This window comes from Lytechinus variegatus, chromosome 9 (genome assembly GCF_018143015.1).
Source record: "Lytechinus variegatus isolate NC3 chromosome 9, Lvar_3.0, whole genome shotgun sequence".
Lineage (NCBI taxonomy): Eukaryota > Metazoa > Echinodermata > Echinoidea > Temnopleuroida > Toxopneustidae > Lytechinus > Lytechinus variegatus.
This window is the reverse complement of record NC_054748.1, coordinates 8679777-8707338: the sequence shown is the minus strand read 5'-3', so window position 1 is coordinate 8707338 and position 27562 is coordinate 8679777. Positions and strand designations below refer to the sequence as shown.

Below are 27562 nucleotides of genomic sequence, written 5' to 3'. Positions count from 1 at the left end.
AAAAATCTATTATCTTTCATGCACTACACGTGTATTTCAAAATATTAATAGCCGAAATTACAAATAAATGTTTGCGATCGAAGACTAGCTAGTGTAATCGTCGCTAGGTGTAGGAACGCGAAAATGGCAGCCAAAATCCGCTATGCGACAGATCTGGATAAAACTGTTCTTGTTGGAAATTTCGACAAGCGAGGATGGGTTCAAGTAGGCGGGGACGATGACTGGAATTTTTATTGGTGAGATCATGTATTTATTATTAACTTTGTTAGATTTTATTCGTTTGGGTAGCCTTCTCAATTCGGGCGGCAGCAGAGCTGGACATTGACCCGTTATTTGTTAGGTCTTCGTGCCTGAAGTACAGGCGGAGAAATAAGGTACCCGGTACATCTGTAACCGCTAGCTCGGGTGCCGCGCAAGCCTAGCCGGCTTAGACAGCTGGCAGCCGTCTGTTTCGAGGAGTTTTTTAACATTTTTTTTTAATTTCTCCTCGTACACAGACGGCTCGCTATCGTGCAGCCACCATTAGGGGACTTGCAATGCAAAATCCCCCCGTCGGGGCTCTTCAATTTTTGTCTTTAATGAATAAAAATTTCGAAAATTAGGGCCTATACTAGTGACCAGAGACAGAGTGCAAATTTATATTCCCTCTTGGCATCAATTGCCAAAAAACGGAGAAAAATGAAGTTAAAAGGAACAAAAACAGTGACTTACCTCGGCTGTCGTGCAAATTCACTTCCCCGTTTTATCCGATCTTAAGTACATAAACATATGGCCATTGAGTCCCCTGTACAGATCGCGCTAGAACTTCGGTCTCTGTATTTGGTGAGTGAAGCCAACGAAGTTCAGCTGAACAACCAACAAAACAGATACCGAAGCTTTTGGTCTATGCTGGCTTTGATCGGTTACGTTTACTGTCAGTGATTGAATCAATGAATCAGCAATGGAACGCTAATTTTATCAAAATAGGTTAAAGTTAAAGCCCACATGAATTTACCAAATTTAATTTTAAGGCCAATAATGTGAATTACAATTTACACTCGAATAGATCATCTTAGACTTAAACCTGCAACGCAGTTAGAATCTAGTGAGACTAACTACAATACAAATTCAAGTAGGAGCCTTCATGTACAACACCAAAACTCTTTAAAAATTGGCCATTAATTTTTGTTTCAAGTTATGTTTGTAAAATTTGAATTATGATTTCTTGTACAACGTCCTTTCTCATTGATGTATTTATTCTTCTTTAAGATAGTTCTGAAAGAATCTTCAAGTTCAGGATCGAAGAAAGCACAATAGATCTACACAGCTCAGTCAGAGAAGAAAAGAAAATGGGCAATTTGAGAACTAAGTTATGGCTTATGCCCCAATTTTTTTTCCATAACCTGAGTGACCCTGCTCGAACCTGCCAACCTTTTTGTAATTCAAATTTTACTCTCCCCCACAAAAAATTGTGCCAACCCACCTTATTTTCTTTTTTTTTTACTAGCAAATGGTGCAGATTGCAGAAGAAAATCATCCATGACATGGACAGAAAAGTAGGACTGACCGACACATTTTTTTTGGGGGGAGGGGTTACAGCAAAAAAAAATTTATGTCTTGCCTTTTTGTAGATAAAGTAATTTGATATATAGAAATTCAACAAAGTCTCTAAATATTCTGCCCATTCCTGTTTTACTTGGAAAAGGTTTTAGAACTGTGTGTACATGTAGTTTGTAGATATAGGCCTAGATCAAAGTAAGAGAACAGTATGCAGATAGAGGTCTACAGCCAACATTTTTTTAAGGGCATCTGAAGGAGCAGAAAAATGACTTAATGGCTACTTTAGACAGGTGGCCTCTACAAGGGGAAAATCTGACACTTCGGTGATTTTTTTTAAATGCTCGATTAATGCTCTCAATGGGGAAGGCGCCCACTAGTGTTTAGTAAGTAAAACATCGCACATTGGCACATGGCTGTGTATAAAACATGGGGAAAATGAGAAGGGATTTTGGAGAGGTCCTTAGGGCGGCACGTGGGGATCATTCTGTCTTAAGTTACCCAGAAACCTCTGAAATATATTTATCTCTAATTTAAGAAGAAAAATTGAATAAACAAAATTTTTAAATGTAAAAATCATACTTCAGCATTAGTCTCATATGTTTTGTACCCAACCATACAGCGATACGCAAAGGTAAAAAAGGCCGTTCGTTACTCAATGCTGCAGGGCGCTCTTCCCAAGCGTTTCATTGCATGGTCCATGTACTGTCTGATCTTCCCCTTGTAGTATCTTTGTGTTAGTAGCACACTGTACACACAATTCTTTCAAATAGACAATTTAGGTGGCGACTAGAGGTTTTCACTATAGACAGGTGGCTGCTGTGATAGGTTTGACTCTGTTTTATTTTGATCAGGTGCCCTTTAAAAACATTGAAGAGAATCCAATTCCATCGCGTAGATTCTATACATTGTAAGGTCAAGCGTTAAAACAATGTAATATTGATTCATCCTACACTTTGCAAATTTAGAAATCTTGAATAGAAGTCTGAAAAAAAGAATAATTATGTAGTCTGCTCTATTTTCTGCTTTGAATATGTTTGCCATCATAATATTTATGATGGCGAAAATAGTCGAATTGATTGGTTGCCAAATGAAAAGAAGACTCCTCCCTTTCTATTTCTCTCTCTCTCTCTCTCTTCATTTTTCTCTTTTTTGATTTGTTGTTTCAGGAGTACTGTAGGAACCACTAGAAATATCTTCAATGTTGACAGCGGCTATCGCATGCAAGATGACCAGTAAGTCAAGATCTTGGTCCATTTCTTAAAACCTGGGGGGTGTTTCACAAAGATTTAAGTATGACTTAGGTCGCACTTAAATGTCGACGCGTGCCACGCGCGATCTTATTGATAGATACGCATTAGTGCGCGGCGTCATGACACAATCTGACCAATGCGGTCAATCCTTTCATACCGTACGCAACTCGGTATTTAAGTGCGACTCTAAGTTATACTTAAATCTTTGTGAAACACCCCCCTGATATGATTACTAATTTGCAAAAAAAACGGTTTCAAGCTACTGAAATCATTCAATTTGATTGGCTTGTAGTAGACTTGTTCATAGTACTAGATTTTAACAAGTCTTTGTGAAACAGGGACTCTGATTTCCAGTTCTGCAAAGTTTGATGATATGGGATGCCCCCGGGGGGGGGGGGGGGCACTCGACCAAAAATGTGGTGGGGGTGTGCCGCAGCCAAGACAAAAAACGGGGGCCTTGGAGCGGGCTTATTGTAAAAAGGAGGGTCCTCGGAACGGGCTTCGGAACGACAAATGTTTGTGAAAACGGGGGTCCTTGGAACGGATCGCCAGCGTGTGAGTGCGTATGCATCCCTAAGGAACGGTCATGCGTGCATGATGCAGCTAGCGCGGCCTCCGCCGGGGGAGCTCTGCGGCCGCTTTTCACCAAAATTGCAGCTCATTCAATGCGATCGGAGCTGCGTAACGAAAAATATGCGAAGCTTTGGAGCGGATTTCCCTCTTCTTTTTTCTCGATAAGAAGAAAATGCTATGCCTTGGAGCGGCTTTCTTTGTTCTTTTTCTCAACAAGGCAAAAATGCTATGCCTTGGAACGGAAATTTGAGTGTGAAAATGGGGGTCCCCTCCGCGGCACATACCCACTATGCATTACGGTATATACTGAGTGCCCCCCCGGGGGGATGCCATCCTTTGCCCAATCAATGCATATTTAGACAGCCTGTTTTATTAATAGCCCTCACCATCTTGAATGCATGTATTTCACCTGGATAGATCCAGAATTACATACATTTTTGGAAGGTTCAATGATTCAATTTTTTCTCTTCTTTTTTTTTTTACAAGCATAAGAGGTGAGTTATATCAGTCCAAAATCAGACTTACATACATCCCCAGAAGATTTTTTTTCTTCAAAATATAAATTTAAGAGAAACACTTTCCATGAATGGGTGGGGTGGGGGTACTACTGCTACTCTGCCTATCATTGTTTGAATAATCTTGTTTGGAAAAATGTATAATGTATCTTGTTGATATTGATTTACAATATTTATACTATACGACTATTATTATTTTGCTATATGTATTACTGTTTCTGTTTGTGGTAACTCCCGTAGGAACTCGGCAGGACAGCATTTTTTGCTGGTAAACGCCAAGCTGGTATATAACCAATTACCTTGGAAACATTTTACGTCTAGGTTAATCAGTCATAGTGGCTGACGTAATAGACGACAGATATCACTTTTTATCAAAGTGGAGACAATGGCAGAGTTGGGATTCGACCTCACAACCTTGCGATTATGAGTCCAATGCTCTAACCACTGGACCACACGACCCGTGTGGTCCAGTTTGTAATTCTGCTACTGATGTGAATGCAGAAGTGAATAAATCAAATCAAAAACAACTCAATCGTACCTGTTTTGTAAACTTCTACATTGTTCTTGTTGTTCACCAGAGTTTTGAACCACTTCCCTAACCATTATGAGCTGACACGCAAGGACTTGATGGTGAAGAATATTAAACGTTATCGGAAAGATCTTGAGAAGGAAGGGAGCCCTCTGGCTGAGAAGGATGAACAGGGCAAATACATGCACTTAGGTATTTCATTGATTTTATTTATTTATTAATTGGGTGACTGAATGATTGATTAGTAAGTCTGTATTCACTTATTTATCTTTTTGTTTATTCATTTAATCATTCATTCATTGTTTCATTCATTTATGTTTATATTTGTTTATTTATTTACTTCTTTATTTGTAACTATAGATTGGTTGGTTTTTTGTTTTTTTGGGATGGGTTGGGTTTGGTTTGATTTGGTTTGAGCGGTCGGTCCCGGGTAAGGTGGATGGGTATCCAATCCCGGTATGAAGAAATTCCTTGAATGCTTGAGCGCCTATGTAGCTGAGCTAAAGCCAAGGTAATAATCACTGCAGGGCCTGCCGGGAGAACAATTTTTTCGAACTGAAGTGGCTACCCTGGGTAAATATGTACACCGCTATTATTATCATTTATTACTATCTTTTCTTTTTTTATCTTGATTTTGGTTAGACTTTATCCCAGTCACTTTCTTACTGCCAGCTGACTATAACCTGTTTGTTGAAGAGTTTAGGAAGAATCCGTCTAGTACCTGGATCATGAAGCCTACAGGAAAAGGTAATACCCTCTCTATCCAACCATCCATCTATTACTGTCAGTCTCCTATATCTGTCTGTCTTCTCCATCAATCCATTCTGTCTCCTATATCTGTCACCCTCATGAGTCTCCTCTATCTTTCATTCTCCTACATGTATATCTGTCTCCTCTTATATCTGTCTGTCTCCACCTTTATCTCTCTGTCTCCTCTTATATCTGTCTGTCTCCACCTTTATCTGTCTGTCTCCTCTCATATCTGTCTGTCTCTTCCTATATTTGTCTTTCTCCTCTTATATCTGTCTGTCTCCTATATCTCTCTGTCTCTTATATCTGTATGTGTCCTATATCTCTTTGTCTCTTCTTATATCTGTTTGTACCTGTCTGTCTGTCTCCTCATATATTTGTCTGTCTCATGTCTGTCTCCTCTTATATCTGTCTGTCTCCTATATCTGTCTTCTGTATCTGTCTATTTCCTCCTATATCTGTCTGTTTACCCCTATATCTGTCTCCTCTTATATCTGTCTTGTCTCCTATATCTGTCTGTCTCCTCATATATCTGTATCGACCTATATCTTTCTGTCTCCTCTTATTTGTCTGTCTCCGTCTATATTTGTCTTTCTGTGACCCTCTCACCACCTCCTCTCTCTTCTCTTTCTATTCCCCTCCTCTTCCATTTCTTTTATTTTATCTTGCCACAGGGACCAAATTTGTGGAATCGCTTCCACTTGGTCTAAAATTTGTTATCTCTTAAAATTTTCTTTGACAGCAAGTCAGAAGTCTCTCTCTTTCTTTGTCTATGTCTTTTTAAACAACTTGAATTGTTTTACCAAAATGAAAATGATGGCGCTATAATGATAGTAAATGTCAGTATTTTTTTAAATTTACATTTACCAAACAGGCAAGAGGATACTTACACAAATAATTTCCTCCTGAAACAGGCATGCTTTAAGCTTTGCCCTATTCCACTCACTTATTGTTTACTTTATTTTCGTCTTTCTCTTTCTTCAGCTCGCGGCATAGGCATCTTTCTAATCAACAAACTCTCTCAAATCAAGAAATGGTCAAGGGATAGCAAGACATCATCGTGAGTATGATGATAATGATGATGAAAGATGATGATGATGCTGGTGGTGGTGGTGATGATGGTGATGATGATGGTGGTGGTGGTGATGATGATGATGGTGATGATGATGGTGGTGGTGGTGATGATGATGATGGTGATGATGGTGGTGTTGGTGGTGGTGGTGGTGATGATGATGATGGTGATGATAATGATGATGAAGATGATGATGATGGTGGTGTTGGTGGTGGTGGTGGTGATGATGATGATGGTGATGATAATGATGATGAAGATGATGATAATGGTGGTGTTGGTGGTGGTGGTGGTGATGATGATGATGGTAAAGGTGATAATCATGATGAGGAGGAGGAGGATGATGATGGTGATGATGAAGAATAAGTGTACATGTTTATCTGACTTCTTAGATTTTTTATTCAAGCTTATCAATGTTTTGACTGAGTTCAAATCATATCTGTATTTAACTCTGGGCATCTTCAAACTTCCTTTGTTTATATGTATCATGTATGTTTGATTTGTATTTGTTTGTAATATTAACGATGGAAATGAAAGTAAAACTTTCGTTTTAAACTATAAAATATTGATTTTCATTTTCCTCGGCCAGGTTCCAAGCTCCTTCTGCTAAGGATGCCTATGTGATCTCAAAGTACATTGATAACCCGCTACTGATCGGAGGAAAAAAGTTTGATCTACGAATCTACGTCCTAGTCACATCATACAGACCGCTTAAATGTTATTTGTAAGTATGATGGTGGGGACCTAAAGCTGCACGATTTGTTTACAAATGATGAAAACTGTGCCAATTTTATTTTTGAATAAATTATCTTTCACTAATTTGTGGTTGAAGATCCTTTTGTATCACAGATCTCACTAATATGAAAATCCTGCCTTGTTGTCCGAACATCACTTGATTGTGCAGCCCGATGAAGAAGGGGTCCTAAAGCTATGCTCTTGATTTATCATGCTCAATTTCTAAAATATGTTCCTATTATTATAGCAAAATATGAAATTAAAGTGAATATGACTCTAAAATGTCAAACAGTTGCTGTTTTTTTTTTCAGTTTTTATTGCAGCCTCTGTAGAAAATTAAATAGGAATCGTTTGTTACTCTGCACTCACAGTTCCACACACGGAGTGTGCATTTTGCCATTGAAATTGCATGCGTGACGGAGTAGTGTGTAGCTTTAAACATTAAAGCTTGTCTATAGTTTTGGTAAATCCACCAAAATGCATCTATCACTATTTCAATTCATTGCTAGCTAATATGAATGGATATGCCCTATAACAGTTATGATGTGGAGGATATGAAATGAAAATGTGTTTTACAGGATAAATTTTGCGATTTTACATGGAAATTTAACTTGATCGGGTCACCCGATCAAATTAAAGTATCTGTGTGTTTTTGTCTTTCAATTAAATCTTATTCCAAATCATGGAATGGGCTGAAACTTTCAAGATATGTTCTTTGTCTGTAACTTTTGGATATCTAATCACTAAATTTATAAGATAAGTGCTTGAATGCCCATTTTTTTAATTTAAAACAAGCATCGTCGAGAGAGGGCGCTATATATCCAAGATTTGAATATTTGAAATTTTCTCAGAGAAGTGCAGTTGGAAAAATATCTAACGGTCTCTACGCTTCAGTAAGACTGTCATAATAGATGATATTCGATTATCAATCACATTATTGACCCTTTACCAAAGCTATACACAGGCTTTAAGACCCCCTTCCGTATGAAGCAGGGTTGTAGTTGAGGCCGGGAGTTCCAAGTCACAGGGTCCCTGAAGAAAACTTATTCCCATGTGGACTTTGTACATGTGACTCGGCCCCGGGGGTGAGGGCCGGCAAATTTGGTCTCGAGGCTGGCCTTGCCTACATCCCAGGTATAAATACAACAAACTGGGGTCCGTTTTATAAAACTCTTTGTAATAACAAATTTGCAATAACAGTTTCAATGCTCCTGAAATTATTTGATTTGATTGGCTGATGGACTTGTTGAAGAAATTGTGGTCTTTATGAAATGGGATCCAAATTTGATAATGAAGGGATTTGGGAACATCATTGCAGACAAACATATAACATTATTTATTTATGTTATGAAATATATTTATTAGTTAAACATTGCACATTTCATCTCTTGTGAACAATTTCTCAAACAAAGTAGAATCTACATGTAAACCCCTCAAAAAAAGTTCTGCAACTCAAGTTTGAGTGCTAATAAATTTCTTAGTGTGCCATCATCATATGGAAAAGTGATATCTTTAGAAAGCATGATTATTCTTCTTTACAATCATGTATCATTTGTAATGCTAGTGTTATCATGAAATACACAGACATGATAATACGCAGCAATGTTAGAAATGAAATGTTGCAAAATGCGTCGTTTCCAATAGCGAATTTCCAATTCTTTCGAGGATGGACCGAGCGCATTTACTGTCACCTGCATGCAGTGCATGGTGGAAATTCTATAGAAATGGAGACTCTTGTTAGAAATCAATGCATTTTGCAACATTTCACTTCTGACTTTTCTCAATGTTCAGGGTGATTGCATATTCCATGATTACATAATCACAGCAAATGACATGTCATTGTAAAGAAGAATGATTCAGCTTTCCAATGATACCAGTTTCATCTTTTATACTTCATTAACGTGGAGCGTTGTGGCCCAGTGGATTAGTCTTTGGACTTTGAAACAGAGGGTCGTGGGTTGGAATCCCAGCCATGGCGTAATTTCCTTCAGCAAGAAACTGATCCACGATGTGCTGCACTCGACCCAGGTGAGGTAAATGGGTACCGGTAGGAAGTAATTCCTTAAGAAGCTGTGTGCGCTATGAACGCCTAGCTTAGCCGGGTAATATAGGAGCGCCTTGACCACCTAACAAAGTGGAAATGTGCGCAATATAAATATCCTATATTATTAACCAAAAATATATCATCCCCCAAAACTGAGTTGCAAAACTTTTTTTGAGGGATTTATTATAGTTAAACCCCTTCCCATCTACTTTTTTAAACCAGTTTAGTGAAAACCAGGGGGGTGTTTCACAAAGATTTAAGTATGACTTAGAGGCGCACTTAAATGTCTTGTTGCGCGCAGTATAAAAGGCATGACAGCATTGGTCAGATCATTCCGAGAGGATGCGCACTACTGCGTATTGAACAATAAGATTGCGCGTTGCATATAATGTACGCGTCGACATTTAAGTGCGACCTAAGTATACTTAAATCTTTGTGAAACACCCCCCAGGACTGTGTAGTGAAATGCTCAAAGCGATCTTAAGACGTCTTCCTAACCAGTTTTGGAAATCCACCTTGCGATGTGGTATTTACAAGGTTCCCAGCCTATGAGGGACATTATGGAAATCAGCGAATTTTATTTTACTTTTTGTCCAGTTGGGGAAAAATCAGGGAATTCGATCAAAATCATCTCAGATCAGGGAAAAATGCATCAAATGAGGGAAAAATCAGGGAGTTTTGATCAGCCCACTAGTCGAAAGCACGTTAGTCAGTCAGACTCTGTTATACTTTGTTGTATATCAAAACAACATCCATTGAATGACTGGTTATGGTGGTACTGATTAGTTTTACATTATTGTTTTTATACTGCAAATAGATGTAATTCACTGCAACAACTTAGAAAACATGCAAAACTGGGAATGGGTTTACATATCAGAATTTCTAAACTTCATCGGGGAAAAATCAGGACATTTCGTTTTCTTGAAAAGCTGGGAACCCTGATTTAAGTCCGTTTAAGTAGATGAGAAGAAGGTCTGACAGTGGAGCTTTTGGAATACAACATTTTTTTTTGCCTCTATTAGAGGATTTATTCACATCCAAATCAGGGTTTACACAGTAAATCACATTCAAAGCAAAGGTTACACAATTACATGTAATCAAAAATCATGAAACATACAAGTATTATTACAGTAATTACAAAAATCATATTTAAGTTACATAGATTGTTTCTTACACGACTCGTAGCAAGCCCTTGGGCAGCTTTTTTGGAACAACATAATGCATCATGTTGCATTATAATGATTGATGTATTTTGAAAAGATAAGAATTTTTTTAAAAAAAGGTTGATTGAGAAAATACAATTGTGGCTGGTCTGTGAAACCTCATATCTGAACTTATGAAATTGTGAGATCATTTTAGAAAAAGCTGTATTTTAAAAATATAGCAATAGTGGCAGTCTGTTATCATCTGATACAGTCTGCAAAGCTGCCAAGTAGTATGGTTTTCCTTTAATATTTAGTACTGAAAAATGATAAGAATACTGATGGTTTCATGCAAAATACTGATTTTCTAAAGTTTTGGTTTTATGTGCCGTCCTATGGTGTTTCTTTGAAAATACTGATTTCCTCACCAAAATACTGATATTCAGCTTTAAAATGCTGCAATGTTTTTGTTCAGGTTAGCAGCTCTTAGTCTTGATACAAGAACTCTATCCAGGCAGAAGAAGGTTGCTTCTTGCTACCCATAAAAACTTGCTTATTCTGAGCTTTCATCAAAAAGTTTGAATTTTGAGATACAAGGTTTTATCAGCCCAGCTACAAAATATTAATGGAAACATGAATTTTGGATGTACAATGTGCCAATTTTCTCTTCCTATAAAAATTTTGCAGCTTTGAATCATCTGTCATTTTCTCGCATTCACGGTTGATTTTTGTTTTTATTTTTCGGTATAGATACCGACAAGGTTTCTGTCGTTTCTGTACAGTCAAATACAGCGCTAACGTGAACGAACTTGATAACATGTTTATTCATCTGACCAATGTATCAATTCAGAAACATGGGGTGAGTTCTGTTCTTTAGAAGATTTAGAAGATATTTTCTTTACAGCTACATGTATGATATTCTACCTTGATATTATTTTTTTCTATGGGCTTACAGTGATTTAGGGGTAGTCCTGAGGCCCATAACACAAAGCTTAGCAATGATCGTAGAACATTTTTCTAGGATGGATTCCATTGACTTTAATGTACAATCAATCGTGATAATTAAGCATACAATCAATCATTACCTTTGTGTTACGGGACCCAGGAGCTCGTTTCATAAAGAGTTACAACCGTTGTAACTTTGCCATTATGGCAACTACCATGGCAACATTGATTTTGATTGGCTGCCTAGCCCTGTTGCCAAGGTAGTTGCCATTAATGGCAAAGTTACAACAGTTGTAACTCTTCATGAAACGGGTCCCAGATTGGGCCTTGTTGTATGGAATCTCTCTATCCCAAAGCTAACATAGAGGGATCCTGGGGGCTGTTTCATAAGTATGTTCGCAAGTTAAGAGTGACTTTAAGAAAGACTGGTGATCCTTTGTTGTGATGAATGATATTCACCATTGTTCATTGGAGATTAATTTTTGCTTGTAAGAAAGGTTCACCAGTCGTTCTGTAAGTCGCTCTTAACTTATGAACAGCTTTATGAAACACCCACCAGAGGCCCGTTGCATAAAACCTTTTACCTGAGAAAACTCGGGTTATTTTTACCAGTTTTCTCAGGTAAAAAGTTTTATGCAACAGGCCCCAGGGTCACGTAACACAAAGAATAATGATTAATTGTACGCTTGATTTTCATGCTTGATTGTACATTGTAGTCAATGGAATTAATCGTAGAAAAATGTTCTACGATCATTACTAAGCTTTGTGTTACGAGCCCCAGACTCCTAGTCCCTAACCCAGGGCCAATGCTCTGATCTCCGAACCTCGAAGGATTGGCACTGGGTTTGGGATTGGGAGTCAGGACGCCCTCTATGTTAGCCTTGGGAACGATAGCTTCCGTAAATCAACGTCCAATCAGGGGCACGTAACACAAACTAAGCAATTGATCGTCGAACATAATTCTACAAATTTTATTTTCAAAATACCACAAATCAGGAGAAAATGCTTTAAACAAGGAAAAAATCAGGGAATTTTGATCAGCCCAAAAGTCAAAAGCATGGTATTCAGTCAGACTCTTGTTATATTTTGTTGCATGTCAAAACAACATCCATGGAATGACTGGTTTTGGTGGTACTAATAAGTTTTACTTTATAGTTTTTATACTGAAAATACATGTAATTTAAACTTCCTTAGGGAAAAGTCAGGGAATTTTGTTATCTTGAAAAGCTGGGAACCCTGTTAACCTAAAACAAAACTCTTTTTTAATAACATTGTTTTCTCACTTAATTTTAAATTCATTTGTGCATTCAAGATATCATCCTAGCTATTATTTTGTATACATTTTTTTTTCTAAAAACAAAAATTTGTCAAGTAACTACTAAAAAAAGGAATTTATGGAAACTTGGGCTGTGAAACTTAACATTCAGTTCAGTTCAACTTTATTCAATTCCAATATTAAAATTTTTTTACAACACATTGGATAAAACATGCAATTCGAAATAAAATAAAGCAATTCAATAGTATGTACATGCATATTGTTATAGAAAAAGTATTGAAATTAGGTATAGCTGTAATACAACCATAAAGGTCTTGTCAAGACAGCTCCCTTAATAACATAAGATTTGATCAATTAATAAGACATTAAAAATAAAGCTAAAAATCTGTGATTATTTTATATTATTCTTTGATAGATTTTTATCAGACCTTGACTATGTGTTTCTTTTGACTTTTCATTGCATTATTATTGTGTTATGTGTATTTGTGGTGTGTATAATTGTGTTATGTGTATGCTTTTTAAATATTTTTTGATGTAATTTAGATGTTTTATTCAAATTTTTCACTAGTTTGCTGATTTTGTTGATTTTGAAATGTGTGTTTCTTGCAATCTAATAATTTTTTTTCAGTAATGAATGTTAACCAGGGAGTAGCCTAGATAGGTCTATTTGGCTTTTGCTATTCCATCACATCGCATTCATTACCCTATGTATTTTGTTATTTTTGTTAATTTGTCATTGTACAATATACAATTAATGCACATTTATGAGTGTGTTATGACGATGCAGCACACTCGAGGGTATTTTACAATTATGCGAAAGCAAGAGGCGCTTGCGCCGAGTGCTTTTGCATAATATTGTGAATGCCCGAGAGTTGCTCGCATCGTCACTAACATCACGAATCTTAAAATGTGCATTAATTGTTTTATAAAACGGGTCGGCAAAATGAATTTTTCATGGAAATCTTGTTCAAATCCCAACTTGTGTACGATCGCACAGACGAAGAGATCACAAGACTATCAATTATGACATCACAGGCGTACATGTATCTCCTATGCGCGCCTAAGTAAGCGCATCAAAATCCTAGCCAGCCTCTTTTACTGAATGCGTATCAGTTTTTAAGTGCTATTGGAACGAATGCTGCACAAAAATTGCACAGTGCTGCACAAAAAGTGCACAGTGCTGCACGAAAAATGCACGACTGGAAGGTTGCGCATAATTAAAGCATGAACACGTGACTTGAATACGCACTCTCCATTGGCTACATCCTTGAACCCATTTTATAATATTCATTACTCCATTACTACATGTGTATGGAATTATTTTGATTGATCACAATGTATCTTGTTTTTGTTTATTAGAGATGTGAAATAAATGAATTTGAATTTGAATTGCAGGACGAGTATAATTCTCACCACGGTGGCAAGTGGACGGTTCAAAACCTGAGGCTTCATTTAGAAGGTACCAGAGGGAAAGAGGTATGACTGCACTCCCTTCTATAGTTCATTGCTTTAGATGTACTTTGTATGAATAGTATGATGGTGGTCCCCAAGTCTGCGCACCTAACGATTTGAGTTAAGATTTGACATAAATTTCTTTTTATTTCATAAAATCTTTCAGTTGATAATGTCCCTTACTTTGTTATGAGTAAGTGTGCTAAATATCTCATAAAAATTTGAAAGAATTATGTGATTTTCTTGGGGAAAAAACCTTGGGCAGTTATATTCAAATTGAAGAAAAAAATGGTGCCCCTTGTCTGCGCACCCATTCACTTTGCACACGTTTCGGGAATTTTGATGAGAAAGGTTGCATTTTGAGGCCGTCACATGATTCGCCCAAAATTAATTATTTTTCCACCATTTTGAGTCCTATTTTTCGATGAATATTTGTCTATGTATTACATGCGTAAAGTTTGTGTTCATTGCATATCTACATGTAAGTTTTACTAGAGTCACGCAGACAAGGGGGACTGCGCAGACTTGGGAGAACTTGCCATATGAGTTGTTTGATTGTCTGTTTTATGATGTCATTCAGGAATCGTTTGATTCTTATTAAAGTGGTTTCAGATGTAGTGTTGAAATCTGGGGCCCGTTGCATAAAACTTTTTACCTGAGAAAACTCAGGTTGTTTTTACCGGAGTTTTTGCCCTGTGCTAAAGTCAATGGCGGAAATCAGACTAACCTTAGTTTTCAGTTTTTACCAGAGTTTTCTCAGGTAAAAAGTTTTATGCAACAGGCTTCATGTGTTGGTGTTGTCACTACAACAACACCAGCCACAACACCGTACTTGAAATGAGGCTGGTGTTTGGATTGAGCTTGGAAAATATGACATATTTCTGGTAGTTCGTGTTGAGCCACTGGTGTTGAGGATCTACTGCACTGTACTTTCACCAACACCAACCCCAGGGATTTGGAATCGTGATCATGATTTCAAGTTCGGTGTTTTTTATTTAAAGCTCATAAACAGGCGGCAAACAGGATGAAATACCCCGTAAAAGTCTCTTTTACAGTTAAGATGAGTGCAAATCATTAGACCTTTAAACATTTTTAATAATGAGCAGTAATATTTGCTCTTTCAGATTCTTGAATTGATTTTAGCATATTTTGCATTCTGTACGATAAGATTTTATAGCAATTTCTCCCCAAATTTCCTTCTTTTTTCTTTCACAACTTCTCGCATATCAGTTGAGATGATCAGCAGCGCAGTATACATGTATGTAAGCATGACGTCATGAGCTATCGATAATGCAATCGGTGAGCTCGCTTCAGCAGTGTTTTTCATGCTTTCAACACCAACACCAGACACTGTACTTGAAATCACCCATTGTATTTGTTTTGTAACTCATTGCACTCCCGACATCCGGGTTGTGAGGCAGACGTTCTACCAACTGAGCAAAGACACTGGTTACATGATGATGCTGATGATGAAAATTATGGTAGTGGTCATGATGACGATGACAGCGTTGATGATGATGACGGTGATGATGATGATGATGATGATGATGATGATGATAATGATGATGATGGTGATGATGATGAGGAGGAGGATGATGATGATGATGAGGAGGAGGATGATGATGATGGTGATGATGATGATGATGATGGTGATGATGATGACGATGATGACGATGATGACGATGATGATCATGATGATCATGATGACGATGATGACGATGATGATGATGAGGAGGATAATGATGATGATGGTTGTGATGGTTATGGTGATGGCGATGATGATGGTGTTGATGATGATGATGAAAACGATAACGATGAAATGGTTTTGGTATTTTGTATTCTTTTTACTAGGTGACTGATAAATTGTTTGATGAGATGAACTGGCAGGTTGTGCATTCACTTAGAGCTGTCTCTGTAAGTTATATATATTTTAAAGATTTTTTTTAGTATTTTCTCTAAAAAATCAGAAATAATCATACAAACCATTCAACAAATGTTGGCAATTTCTTAATGATACTGTGTATAGGGGGAAATCTTGGTTTCGTGGTCCACTTCAATCCCCCGGTCTGTTACATCGGGAGGAGAGACCTGCGAGTCACAGTGATTCTGTTCGCTTTTTGCCTTTCAGGCACAGGCACACGCCAAACAAATAATAATAATATGGCCTCTAATATAACATTGTGTTTTCACCTTCAATGCCACAACACAATCCAATAATCTTGCTGATTGCACACTGAAATTTCTCTAGGGGGTGTTTCACAAAGACAATGGCCCGTATTCTGAAGTCAGGTTTAACTCAGACCATGGTCTAACTCTCTGCTAAAATTATGGGAAGCCAAAAGTGTCAAAATTTTTATTAAGTTGTATGTTTCTTATGTTTGCTTTGCTCTTTCCTGATTCATCGATGGTGAAGACAATCATCTTATACTTCCTAGATAATTATGAATGATTTGGGAGCCAAATGAGCTGAAATATGATATCTCTACTGTTGGTAATTTATGCCACAATTGGCTATACATACTTAAACCCAAACTTTAAACCTGAGTTAAAGTTCCAAACTTTAAACCTGAGTTAAAGTTAAACCGACTTCAGAACACTGGCCTTAGGCTTAGAGTCTGTGATCATTTGTAAACTAGGTATTAATCAATGGGATTGCATCTTACATATTATGTGCACTGTTTGTGAAACACCCCCTCCCCCTCTGGTCTCTCACTCTCTGTCTGTCTGTATATCTCTTTATCTCTAACTGCTTCACCCTTGCCTTTATATCTCTTTGTTTTTCCTCCCAGAGTGTAATGGCCAATGATCGACACTGCTTTGAGTGCTACGGCTATGACATCATTATTGATGACAACTTGAAACCATGGCTTATCGAAGTGAGTAGTAAAAAACACTAATTTTTGCTAATTTCATGTTAGATTCTGAAAACAAATATTTATTTTAGCTATATTTTGTGCATTTGGACGAAAAAAGAATTTGATGTTTACAACACTGAAGAGCACAGCATTTGCATATTGGAAGATGGAAAACTGGGGACTTAACCCTATCTAGGCCGGGGGGGGGGGCCTCGGAGGCCCTCCCCCCTCAACGAATCGCGCGATATTTTCGCCGTGCGAAATTTTTTGACCGCGCCGCTCACTGAGTTTTTACTTTCAAGTCTTGCGCAACTTTTGAGACCAATTTTGCGTCACCCGGGTATGTGGTTCCGAAATTACGTAACATTATGTAAGTGCATGTCAGACCGAAAATTGCTCAAAAACGTGATTTCGTGTACAAAATCAATGCAAATTGTGTTTTCAACCAAATTAATAATAATAATAATACTCAATATTTATAACGCGCTTTTCCCAAATGGCCCAAAGCACCAAATTTCATAAATCATTATTTTTAGTTTTGCTAGTCTAAATGTATTCATTTTATGCTTTTTATGATCACAGAAGAGTCCCCAACAAATTTCATTGAAAAAACAATGAAAAACAAAAGGTCCAAAAAACAAAGAAATACATAAGAAATTGCAAAAAACAATATAATACATAAGAAAATGATTTGATATCACAATTTTTTCATGTACTCTTGCTTAGGACACCACAAAGAGTTTCTATACCAAAAATTAGTACATTTGGAGCTTTATTTAGGGAGTTAGAGGAAAAAGTATGATTTCGCATACTAATTACGCATAAATTAGCATAATCACTTAATAACGATTCGCATGAAATAAATTACTATACAATCTTGTAGATTATGTCCCAGGCAACCCCTGTGCCAATTTTCGGCGCGATCGCGCGGTCGACGGCCGAGATCTTGGGGGGGGGCCTGGGAGGCCCCCCCCTGGCCATAGGAACTCCCAAAATACCCCGGCCTAGATAGGGTTAAATCAAAATATTTTGAATTTTTACTGTTTTCTCCTAGGTGAATGCGTCTCCATCGCTGACATCGACGACAGCGAACGATCGGATCATGAAATACAATCTCATCAATGACACTATCAACATCGTCATGCCAAATGGAGAAGTGCCTGAGTAAGTAAAAATACTCTCAATAGTTCTGCATGCTATTGCATATTTCATTCCTTGTGTCACGAATAGGCAATGGGGAGGGGCCCGGGTGGTCATATGTTCGCAATTTTGATTTTTTTTTCTTTCTTTTTTGCGTGCATTCTTTTACAACTTCATCCTGACAAATTTTCAGCCCATGAATATGCATATTGTGCTAGTATGGTAATTTGGGGGCTTTATTTGAAAATCCACAGCCAAATTTTAATTTTTGAATAAATTGATTATGATTTATATAAAAATTTATTGAAAAGATATAGTGAAATTAATAAAGCAACTCTCATCTCGATTGCTCGATCCTTGGCCAAGATTTGAAGGTTGCCATAATGCTCCCCCATTGATCTACAGCACTGATTAGTGGTGATTTTTTACCTGATGCTAAGAAAGCATGAATGCTTGTAAGCAAGCAACCAGAGGACCGACCGCTTAAGGTCCTCTCCAAAGGACCTGGTACTGAGGATCAATGCCTTACCAAAGGGCACTAATAAGTGGGAATTGAACTCAGTCACCAGAATACGAATCCCCAGCTCTGCCGACTGAGCTATCGCGCCTCCGTTCTCCTTTTCATTCGTGCAATGGACAGAATACTTCATTCGGTGAAAGATTAAATGAACGAACCATTCAACATGGCTGCCCCTCGTTGAATGGATCATATATCACCTCATGGAGTATTCTGTCCATTGCACTCCTAGACTTTCATTATGTGAATACTGATGCTTTATTCCTTTTTCGTGTTTGTGTGATTTAACAGTGTGAGATGGAACAAGATACCGCCTAAGGAATGCTACGGACATTATGATCTATTGTAAGTATGAGGGCCCCATTGCATAAAAGTTAAAGGTCAAGTCCACCTCAGGAAAATGTTGATTTAAATCAATATAGAAAAATCAGACAAGTACAATGCTGAAAATTTCATCAAAATCGGATGTAAAATATGAAAGTTATGACATTTTAAAGCTTTGCTTATTTTTAACGAAATAGGTATATGAACGAGCCAGTTACATCCAAATGAGAGTCGATGATGTCACTCACTCTCTATTTCATTTGTTTTTTATTGTTTGAATTATAAAGTGCGTCCGACAAAAAACGAAACCGAGATTTATTGATAATTTATCGCAACTTAATCACGAAGAAAATAGACAAATGACCTACCATTGTAAAGCTTAGAATCTCCTCATTCATCTGAAATTACTTAGATTATTTCTCATTCATGCATGAGTGAGCAAAAACAATTTGAAGAGGGGATACCAAAAAGTCATTTGGCGGGCTGTATCTGGGTTTCAAAAAGAAAACCACATTTTTAGAAAATTCACTATCCGCTCTTTAATTTTATACCTCAATTATAGGAAAACGTCAAGAAATAAACAAAGTTCTGGTTATTTGAAATAAAGCTTGAATTTCAATTATTTCATAAAACACTCCATTTTGTTGATGATCAGCCATGCGTTAAGTCTTATGTTAACCGCGCGATAGCTTCTGTGGGAAACCGGTGAAAACAAATAAAATTATGGAAATACAAGCTTTGTTCCGAGGGAACATAACTTTTTTACTCCTTGACCATTTTTTGTGATTAAGGTATCAAATAAAAGAGCAGATATTGAACTTTTTAGGCATGTGATTTTCTTTTTGAAATTCAGATACTCCCCACCAAATGAGTTTTGGTATCCTTTCTTTAAATTGTTTTTGCTCACTCATGCGCGAATGGGGAATAATCTAAGTAATATCAGATGAAAGAGGAGATTCTAAGCTTTACATTGGTAGGTCATTTGTCTATTGTATTTGTGATTAAGTTATGATAAATCATCGCTTAATCTCTGTTTTGTTTTTTGTGATTAGATTAGATAAAATTGTATTATCATAAAATCCAATTAGCAGCCTGAATTACATGATTTTGTTGTGTTGAATAAAATTTTAGTACAAGCAGATAATGACAAAACATACAGTGGTGCTAAAAAATTAGTTGAACCCCATGAGAAAATAATTCCTTCTTGCTGAGTGTTGAACGTAGACAATAACGCTACAATGTCCGGCAAGCCCGGAGAAACAAACTTTTTTATTGAATGTAATATTTTATCACCTGACTTCACAATTAAATGCCAGAAAGATGATAGAATTAGAACACTTTTAGGCACAAGAGATATAATATCACTATAGTTCGCATGCGTTCGGAATGCTCTATTGTCTTGCTAATCCCCATAACGAATAGATAGAATTATCTTAATACTGATGTCAAAGACGTATTGATTTGATAATGATGATATTAGACACTCTCTTTCTTATCACCCAATCCAGGTACGATGAAGATCTTGCCCAGCTTGACCTCACGGAGAGAGAGGTCAAAGGTCGACCAGGCGTGTCAACATTATTTGGGGCCAGAGGCCGTGACTCAAAATCAAGAACGACGACGTGGAAATGAAATTGCTCAAAGCCGAAGCTTGTGTCAAAAGACTTTAAGGATTTTATCTTAGGATTTGTCCTGGTGGTCAGTGACTGTTCTAACTGTGACATGTTAGGATTGTCTCCCAGATGTCGTGATGCAAGCTCAAGAATACAAACATGGGGAATGAATTTGCTCAATATTCAAGTTCTTGACTCAAAACTTTCTTAAGTTTTAGTATTGAAAGACTAGGATTTGTGCTGGTGGTCAATGACTGATCTTACCGTGACATGTTAGGATTGTATCCCAGATGTGACGTAAACTAAAGAACGCCAGCATGGGAATGTTGTGACTTAGTTCAGAGGAGCGTTTCATAAACATTTTTGTCTGACAAACATCGTGGACAGATCTGACAATTTTCCTTGATTCTGATTGGCTGACGAGCACTGTTGAATAGAACATCTGACAAGTCCTTTCATGAAACGAAAGACTGTAGGAAACTATCTGTAGGATTTGTCCTGGTGTTCCATGACTGATTCAAACATGCCTTACAGATCAAGGATTGGACCCCAATGGTCATGACTTAAGTCATGAACACTAGTATGGACATGAACTTACACAAAACAGGAGTTCTTGGATTCTCAGCTTTGTATCAGTGGTTATGATCTCTTCTGCAGTGACTTCTTTTGATCAAGGGTTGTTAACGCTTGTTCCTCAAAAGCTAGCTGATAAAGAACCATTGAAGGAAAGCTATTGAGTGCCAATTTGGTGATCCATATGACACAAGGCTTAATTGATGTCCACGTAAAAAAAAAGAAGATTGAAATCAAGTGTGCTTGATTTGAGTAAAAGGTCGTGAAAAGAATCTTTTGTCACAGTGGAAACATTTGGAACAATGTTGGTCATAGCTTTGAATATACATGTAGGCTAGAGTGATTAAACTTGGCCCAAGGACCCTTTTTGAAGGGCTTTTTCATGGAGGTGTTGTGGTGTAGTGGTTTTGTCAGTTGAGGGTCCAAATCCCACCCGGCTCTAATGTCCTTTGGCAAGGCACTTATCCATGTTTGCCACTCTCCACCCAGGTGTTGTATGGGTACCCGGTAGGATGTGAATGTCAGTGTGATAAGATTGGCAATGTGTGCAGCGATAAATGGTTGCCTGGCCAGGATACACCCCAGGGAGTGGAGATAGTGCACTTTATATATGGAACAGTGATGGATTTTATGACCAGGGTAATATAACCCGGTAGGATGCGAAAGATATTGTATGTTTGATTTTGCCAGCGCCATAATGTGGCTGTGATGAATGCAAGGAATGCTCCCCAGGGAATGGAAATTGTGCACTTTTCGTGCTTGATTGAAATGAATCCAATGACCGGGGTAATAATATGCTGTAACGCTCTTTGGGCCATTCTGGGAAAAGCGCTTTATAAAAATTGGCTGTTATTATTATTATTAATGAAATTTACAATGTAAAGCGTTCAGAAACCAACGTATGATGTGCTTTGTAAATGTAACTATTATTATTTTTTCAAATTATCCCCATCTCAAAACCATGGCCAATCAATACAACTAGTCATTAGTACAAGTCATAGGCAAATTCACCATTTCAAATCAGGACTTTAAAAATTTTGGCACAACCATCCTCTGAAGTACAGACCTTACAAAATGTAAGAAAAATCAATGAGGGGCACATAACCATATTGCTTTACATCTCAACATCCAAGTAAATCCAAATATTAAAGTAAATAAAGGGCAGATCATGAGTCTGCTAGATACACTTTAATTAATTTCTGTGATATTCTTGAAAACCTCACCATTGAAATTATCATAACGGAACACCCACAATGTGTGTTATTATTTATTATCCTTTATTGTCTAAAGGAAACCAAAACCCAAGTAGAGAATTTAGCAATCTTATTGGAAAGAGTAAACTCAGAGAAATGATTTAAATTCAGTTTCAACAAAATCGGTTTTGAAATAAGCAAGTTATGTACGTTTAAATAGTCTTGTTGTACTTTCTATGGGGATCCTCAAATTGATTCAGAATGGCAGAGTTTGTGGACAAGTCTCCTTTTGTTATGTACAAAAATTTTCAGTGTCATGTTTTAAGATTGTTCCCATTATCTTTCAAATGGCATTTTGCCTCCTATTGAGCGTAACATACATGTATGTCATGGGAAAATATAATCCACACCACAGATGTCAAGGTCAGGAAGAGATAATGTGAAATAAAGGGGAAAATCTGAAAATTTGTGTAGAAAACCAATGGAGATCAGAGTTGTCCCAGCCATTTTGAAGCATGTTTGCCAATTTGAGCATCCCCTTAGAAAGTACAAGAGTTTTTCAAACTTCCATAACACGCTTTATAACCGACTTCGATGAAACAAGTTTTTTATTTTATTCTTTATAAGATGGATTCTTTCCTTGTATTTTGGTTTCCTTTAATTGCTCAGCATAGAATCATTAGCCATCACAATGCAAACCACAATGTAAACCAGCAGGTTAGGTCTACCTATTCAGTCAGTCAGCAAGCCCTCAAAAAGTAGCTTCTTTTATCCAAGTGATATTCATATTCCACACAAATTCCGATGTTCCCCACACTGGGCCTCAGCAAGGCCACACTCACCATGTGGTAATCTCTTCAAATTACCAACGCCCGTTTGTTTTGAAAACCTTATTCAGCCAGTCGGGGGAGCGTTTCATCAATACTTTCATCCAAAAAGTTGTCAGATCTGACATCTTTCCATGATTTTGATTGGCTGAGAGGCACTGTTCCTATCATTACGTCAAACCCCCGTTTGGAGAAAGACCGCAGTTCAGACTGCAAACTGCGGTATTAGACCCCAAATTGTGTTTGAGAGATCATTTCCAAGCCCTGGGGCCGTTTCATAAAGCTGTTCGTAAGTTAAGAGCGACTTTAAAAACGACTGGTGATCATCGCCAATGGTGTGTACCATTTACCGTAAGACAGGATCACCAGTCGCTCTTAACTTACAAACAGCTTTATGAAACACCCGCCTGATCAACCCCGCTTGGCCAAGAAATCCCCGCTATCTCAATTTCACCTCCACAGGCCAGATTATGAGCGTTGAGCCAGGGACGAAATGATAAACAACAGCTGTGCTATTACGTAAGACCTCTCTGCCTGCAGTAGGACCTTCGGAATGAAATTATTGTATTCGATATTTAATCACGTTTTCAAAGGCATATTGTATTCAGAAATTCAATGTTATTCCATTTTCAATTTCGAACGAAGAAAATCGACCTCGAAATAAGGAAAGTAAGTGAATGAAAAATGGCGGCATGCTTTGCCGGGACCGCTCTCGGGCTGTTGTGTTATCTTCGGACCGAGGTCAAGAAACAGGTGTTTTGATACTTGGGTTTGTCGTACTTGGAGAAGAGAATTGATTGAGAAAAACCATGGAATAGGTCCATGGAAAAACTGGGGTATAGTGTTCCCAAACGGAGGTTTTCGTCATGGGTAACTGTCGGATAAAATGGGACTTGTCGGATAAAACGTCCGACGAGTCCTTTCATGAAACGCCCCCCAGAGCTCTAGATTTTATGCCACTCAGAAATTTCAGAAATCTCATCTTGCATCTTGATGGAAAAAGCTGGCTGCTGACCCATCTAAAAGGTGTCACATCAAGAGTCACATTGTATGAAAGTAGAGAGTTTGAGCTTTCTGATGACATAAATAATGTTTTTGCCTAAAACAAAAATTGTGCACAATTTGCAAGAGAAATCAGAGGAAGAAAACTCTGAGGCATCTTTTCAGGTCTGAAATTCACATATCATATTTTATTCAAAATAAATATAAAACAATATAAAAGAGTAACGTTTACTCTTTTCCATTAACATTAGGGCTTGCAGACTATTGTTTCGAACATAAATGTTAGGAAAGTGCAACCATGCAGAAATGCAAAGAAAGCCGTCTGAATATTGACACACTTGTGGTACTATTTAGTCTTGCAGTAATAGTGGTTGAATTCCCATGTGGGCGAGTCATGGTCTAGTGCAGTGCTTCTCAACCTTTTTTTACTCGACCACCACTATGACACTCAGATTTTTTTCAAGGCCCACCTAGCAACTTTTGAAGGATATGATTCATTTTCTCGACAATTATAAAGAGCATATTAGTGCGTAACTTTGTGATCTTCTGCTGCAGTGGCGCAATGAGACAATGCAAAATTGAGGAGGCTTGATATGGCGTATTGCGTACAATTGATAAAATGTTGCGAGCGAGCATGGCGGGGAAGCAAAAATATCGACACTTTTATTACCAAAATACAAGTTTGATAAATTTTGACACAATATTAAAAAAAATAATATCATATTTCACTCTTATCCCTTTTCTTTTTTTTTTCCTTTTCTCTTTTTTTTCTTGGTCATGAAATATTTGGGGCCAAGAGCTCCCTATCTGTACGCAAGTGTTCTGCTGTGAATTAAATCCAGCCTTTTCCTCTCGAAACACTCTTGGCTTTCCTGCACTCTTCAGATGCTTTATGTTTAGGTGTCTCTGAAGCTCTGACGGTTTAAGCGCCTTTTCTTAATTCAGCACATTTGACACACATTGCTCTTGGTTTTGCATTACTATGCAGTTATGATAAATCCAAATTTAATGTATTCAGGGTCATATATTCTTACAGTTACCTTCTGAAACTTTTCAACAGTAGATTTGTTTCCTCGATCCCTCACCTTTTCGCTTTATAACACGATTCATTTTGATGAAAGAATGTTTCGTGAAATATGAAAATAAAGCTGTTAAGCACATTCGAAGCAATCAGTTTGAGAAATAAATGCATTTGCAAAGGTCCGGTGAATGGGCGATGATTAACTACATAGTTACACAATATGCATGTAAATGGGGCCCGATACATCAATAGATCGAAACCATCATACAATGTGTATGAATATCACTAGGCGTGCCCGTGTAGAGCTTTGTTTGACTCACGGAGACCGATCAAACATACAATTTTCGGACATTACATAGAACATGTTAAATATACCATAATTCCCCCCTATTTTTTTTCTTTTCATGAGCCTCTCGCGGCCCACTTGAGAGAGCTTCGCGGCCCACCGGTTGAGAAGCGCTGGTCTAGTGGTCTTTGTTTTTCAATCTGAGAGACGTGGGTTCAATTCCCAGCCATGATGTGTTTTCCTTCAGCAAGAAATTTACCCACATTGTGCTGCACTCGACACAGGTGAGGTAAATAGGGAACTGGCAGGAAGTATAATTCCTCAAAAAGCTGTGAGCACCGGAATTGGTAGACTAGCTTAGCCGGGATAATATAGGAGCATCTTGAGCACCTAACAAGGTGGATACGTGTGCTATATACAAATACCTTATGTTATTTACATGTAATAATGAAGTCGCACTGCAGTTTGGTCCTATATTGCGTTTTATAAAGGTGATTTCATTTAAAAATATGTACATCCACCCCCTTTTATTTAAAATAAAAAATGATTTTTGAGTCCACAGTGTGCCTCGTATCCAGGCATTGATATCATTATCAAGCATACCGAGAACAATCCCAACCCAGATTACTGATTTATTTAGAAATCTTTTGTACTGAATACAGGATTTCCTCTTTCAATCTACACCTTTTTAATAGGTTTCATTTGTTTTCTTTAAAAAAGCAAGTTATTTCATACAATCCACTCTATACAAAGTGAGAAATTACACTGATATCTCTCATTCTTTCAGTTTTGCTTAAATATATATTTGTTAAAATTTTCATAAAGTTCAGTTTATGTAACTACCAGATCTAGATCCACGATGATATAGTAATACTTCACCTTGGTTTTACAGACTTTCTCACGAAATCAGTGTTGTACTTCAACTACTTTCATTTAGCTTTAAAGGGGAAGTTCACCCTGACAAAAAGTTTATTGTAAAAATAGCAGGAAAAAATAATAAAAAATATTGCCAAAGGTTTGAGAAAAATTCATCAAATAATTAAAAAGTTATTAGAATTTCAATTATTTAATTTGTGACGTCATATGCGAGCAGCATTCCTACATAGTGAATGGTAAAAAGTCAATGAAATGTCATTTTCTCAGAAAATTGAAAATGGTTTTCTCTGTACCTTTTGTATATCAATAGACAAATCATTTCACACCCAATCATGAATAGAAAACAAAATTAAGTCATCAGGAACCATACAAAATTTGAAATTCATGCATTTTATATTACATAACACATGGGGCAGCTGCTCGTTTATGACGTCACAAATCCAAAACTTTGAACTCTAATAACTTTCTTACTCTTTAACGGATTTTCCTCAAACCTTCACCAATATTTTTTATTATTTTTTCGGCGATTTTTACAACAAAGTTTTCTTCAGGGTGAACTTCCCCTTTAAACCTAAGTTTAATTAGCAGAATTCCACCCCCATTGTTTAAAGCCTTGTCATGATTTCTCTTTGTGTACTCCAGAGAATGTTCTATTCATCAAATAAAGAATAGGCCTATGTATATTAATGAAATGGAATCACGATTTTATCCTCAATATCACTTTTGTTTATTCTGTGGAGTAAGAATTTAAAGGGGAAGTTCACCCTAACAAAAAGTTTATAGTAAAAATAGCAGAAAAATTATAAAAAATATTGCCGAAGGTTTCATAAAAATTCATCGAGTAATTAAAAAATTATTAGAATTTCAATTATTTGATTTGTGACGTCATATGCGAGTAGCATTCCTACATAGCGAATGGCAAAAAATCAATGAAATGTCATTTTCTCAGAAAATTGAAAATGGTTTTCACTGTGCCTTTTGTATATCAATAGACAAATCATTTCACACCCGATCATGAATAAAAAACAAAATTAAGTCATCAAGGAACCATACAAAATTTGAAATTCATGCATTTTATATTACATAACACATGGGGCAGCTGCTCGTTTATGACGTCACAAATCCAAAACTTTGAACTCTAATAACTTTATTACTCTTTAACAGATTTTCCTCAAACCTTCACCAATATTTTTTACTATTTTTTCTGCTATTTTTAGAACAAAGTTTTCTTCGGGGTGAACTTCCCCTTTAATGAGTGTATAAGTATTGTGTATTCAGTAATGAAATGAATGAGGGAATGTGGGCATGTTGATTGTAGGTGGAAAAGTTGTCGACCCAGGAGGGAAAAAGACCTTCCAAGTTTCATGGGGTAAATTGCCACTTTGTCTACTGCCAAGCCGTCCACTCACCACATGGTCTACATGTACTTTCATTTAGTCTAATGCCATCCCGTCCAACAATACTTCGTCTAACAACTATTTGGTCCAATCATTACTTCGTCTAATCATCATATTCG

At 37.2% G+C, this 27562-nt stretch overlaps 1 protein-coding gene across 1 annotated transcript; it reads left to right on the top strand.

Moving 5' to 3' along the window:
• Window positions 1–76: 76 nt before the first annotated feature.
• Window positions 77–21565, top strand: LOC121421466 (probable tubulin polyglutamylase TTLL1). Its single transcript, XM_041616163.1, has 13 exons — window positions 77–236; window positions 2706–2771; window positions 4456–4598; window positions 5049–5153; window positions 6141–6216; window positions 6815–6949; window positions 10897–11005; window positions 13763–13843; window positions 15671–15733; window positions 16609–16695; window positions 17729–17838; window positions 18623–18676; window positions 20164–21565. The coding sequence occupies exons 1-13, from the start codon at window positions 124–126 to the stop codon at window positions 20285–20287; spliced, it is 1266 nt and encodes a 421-aa protein (XP_041472097.1). The 5' UTR covers window positions 77–123; the 3' UTR covers window positions 20288–21565.
• Window positions 21566–27562: the final 5997 nt, after the last annotated feature.

Excerpts from the sequence above, each read along its gene's own strand:
- LOC121421466 (XM_041616163.1), top strand. The coding sequence starts at position 124 with ATGGCAGCCAAAATCCGCTATGCGACAGATCTGGATAAAACTGTTCTT. Across the intron at positions 13,844-15,670 it reads AAGGTACCAGAGGGAAAGAG|GTGACTGATAAATTGTTTGA; the intron begins GTATGACTGCAC and ends TCTTTTTACTAG. Across the intron at positions 15,734-16,608 it reads ATTCACTTAGAGCTGTCTCT|AGTGTAATGGCCAATGATCG; the intron begins GTAAGTTATATA and ends TTTTCCTCCCAG.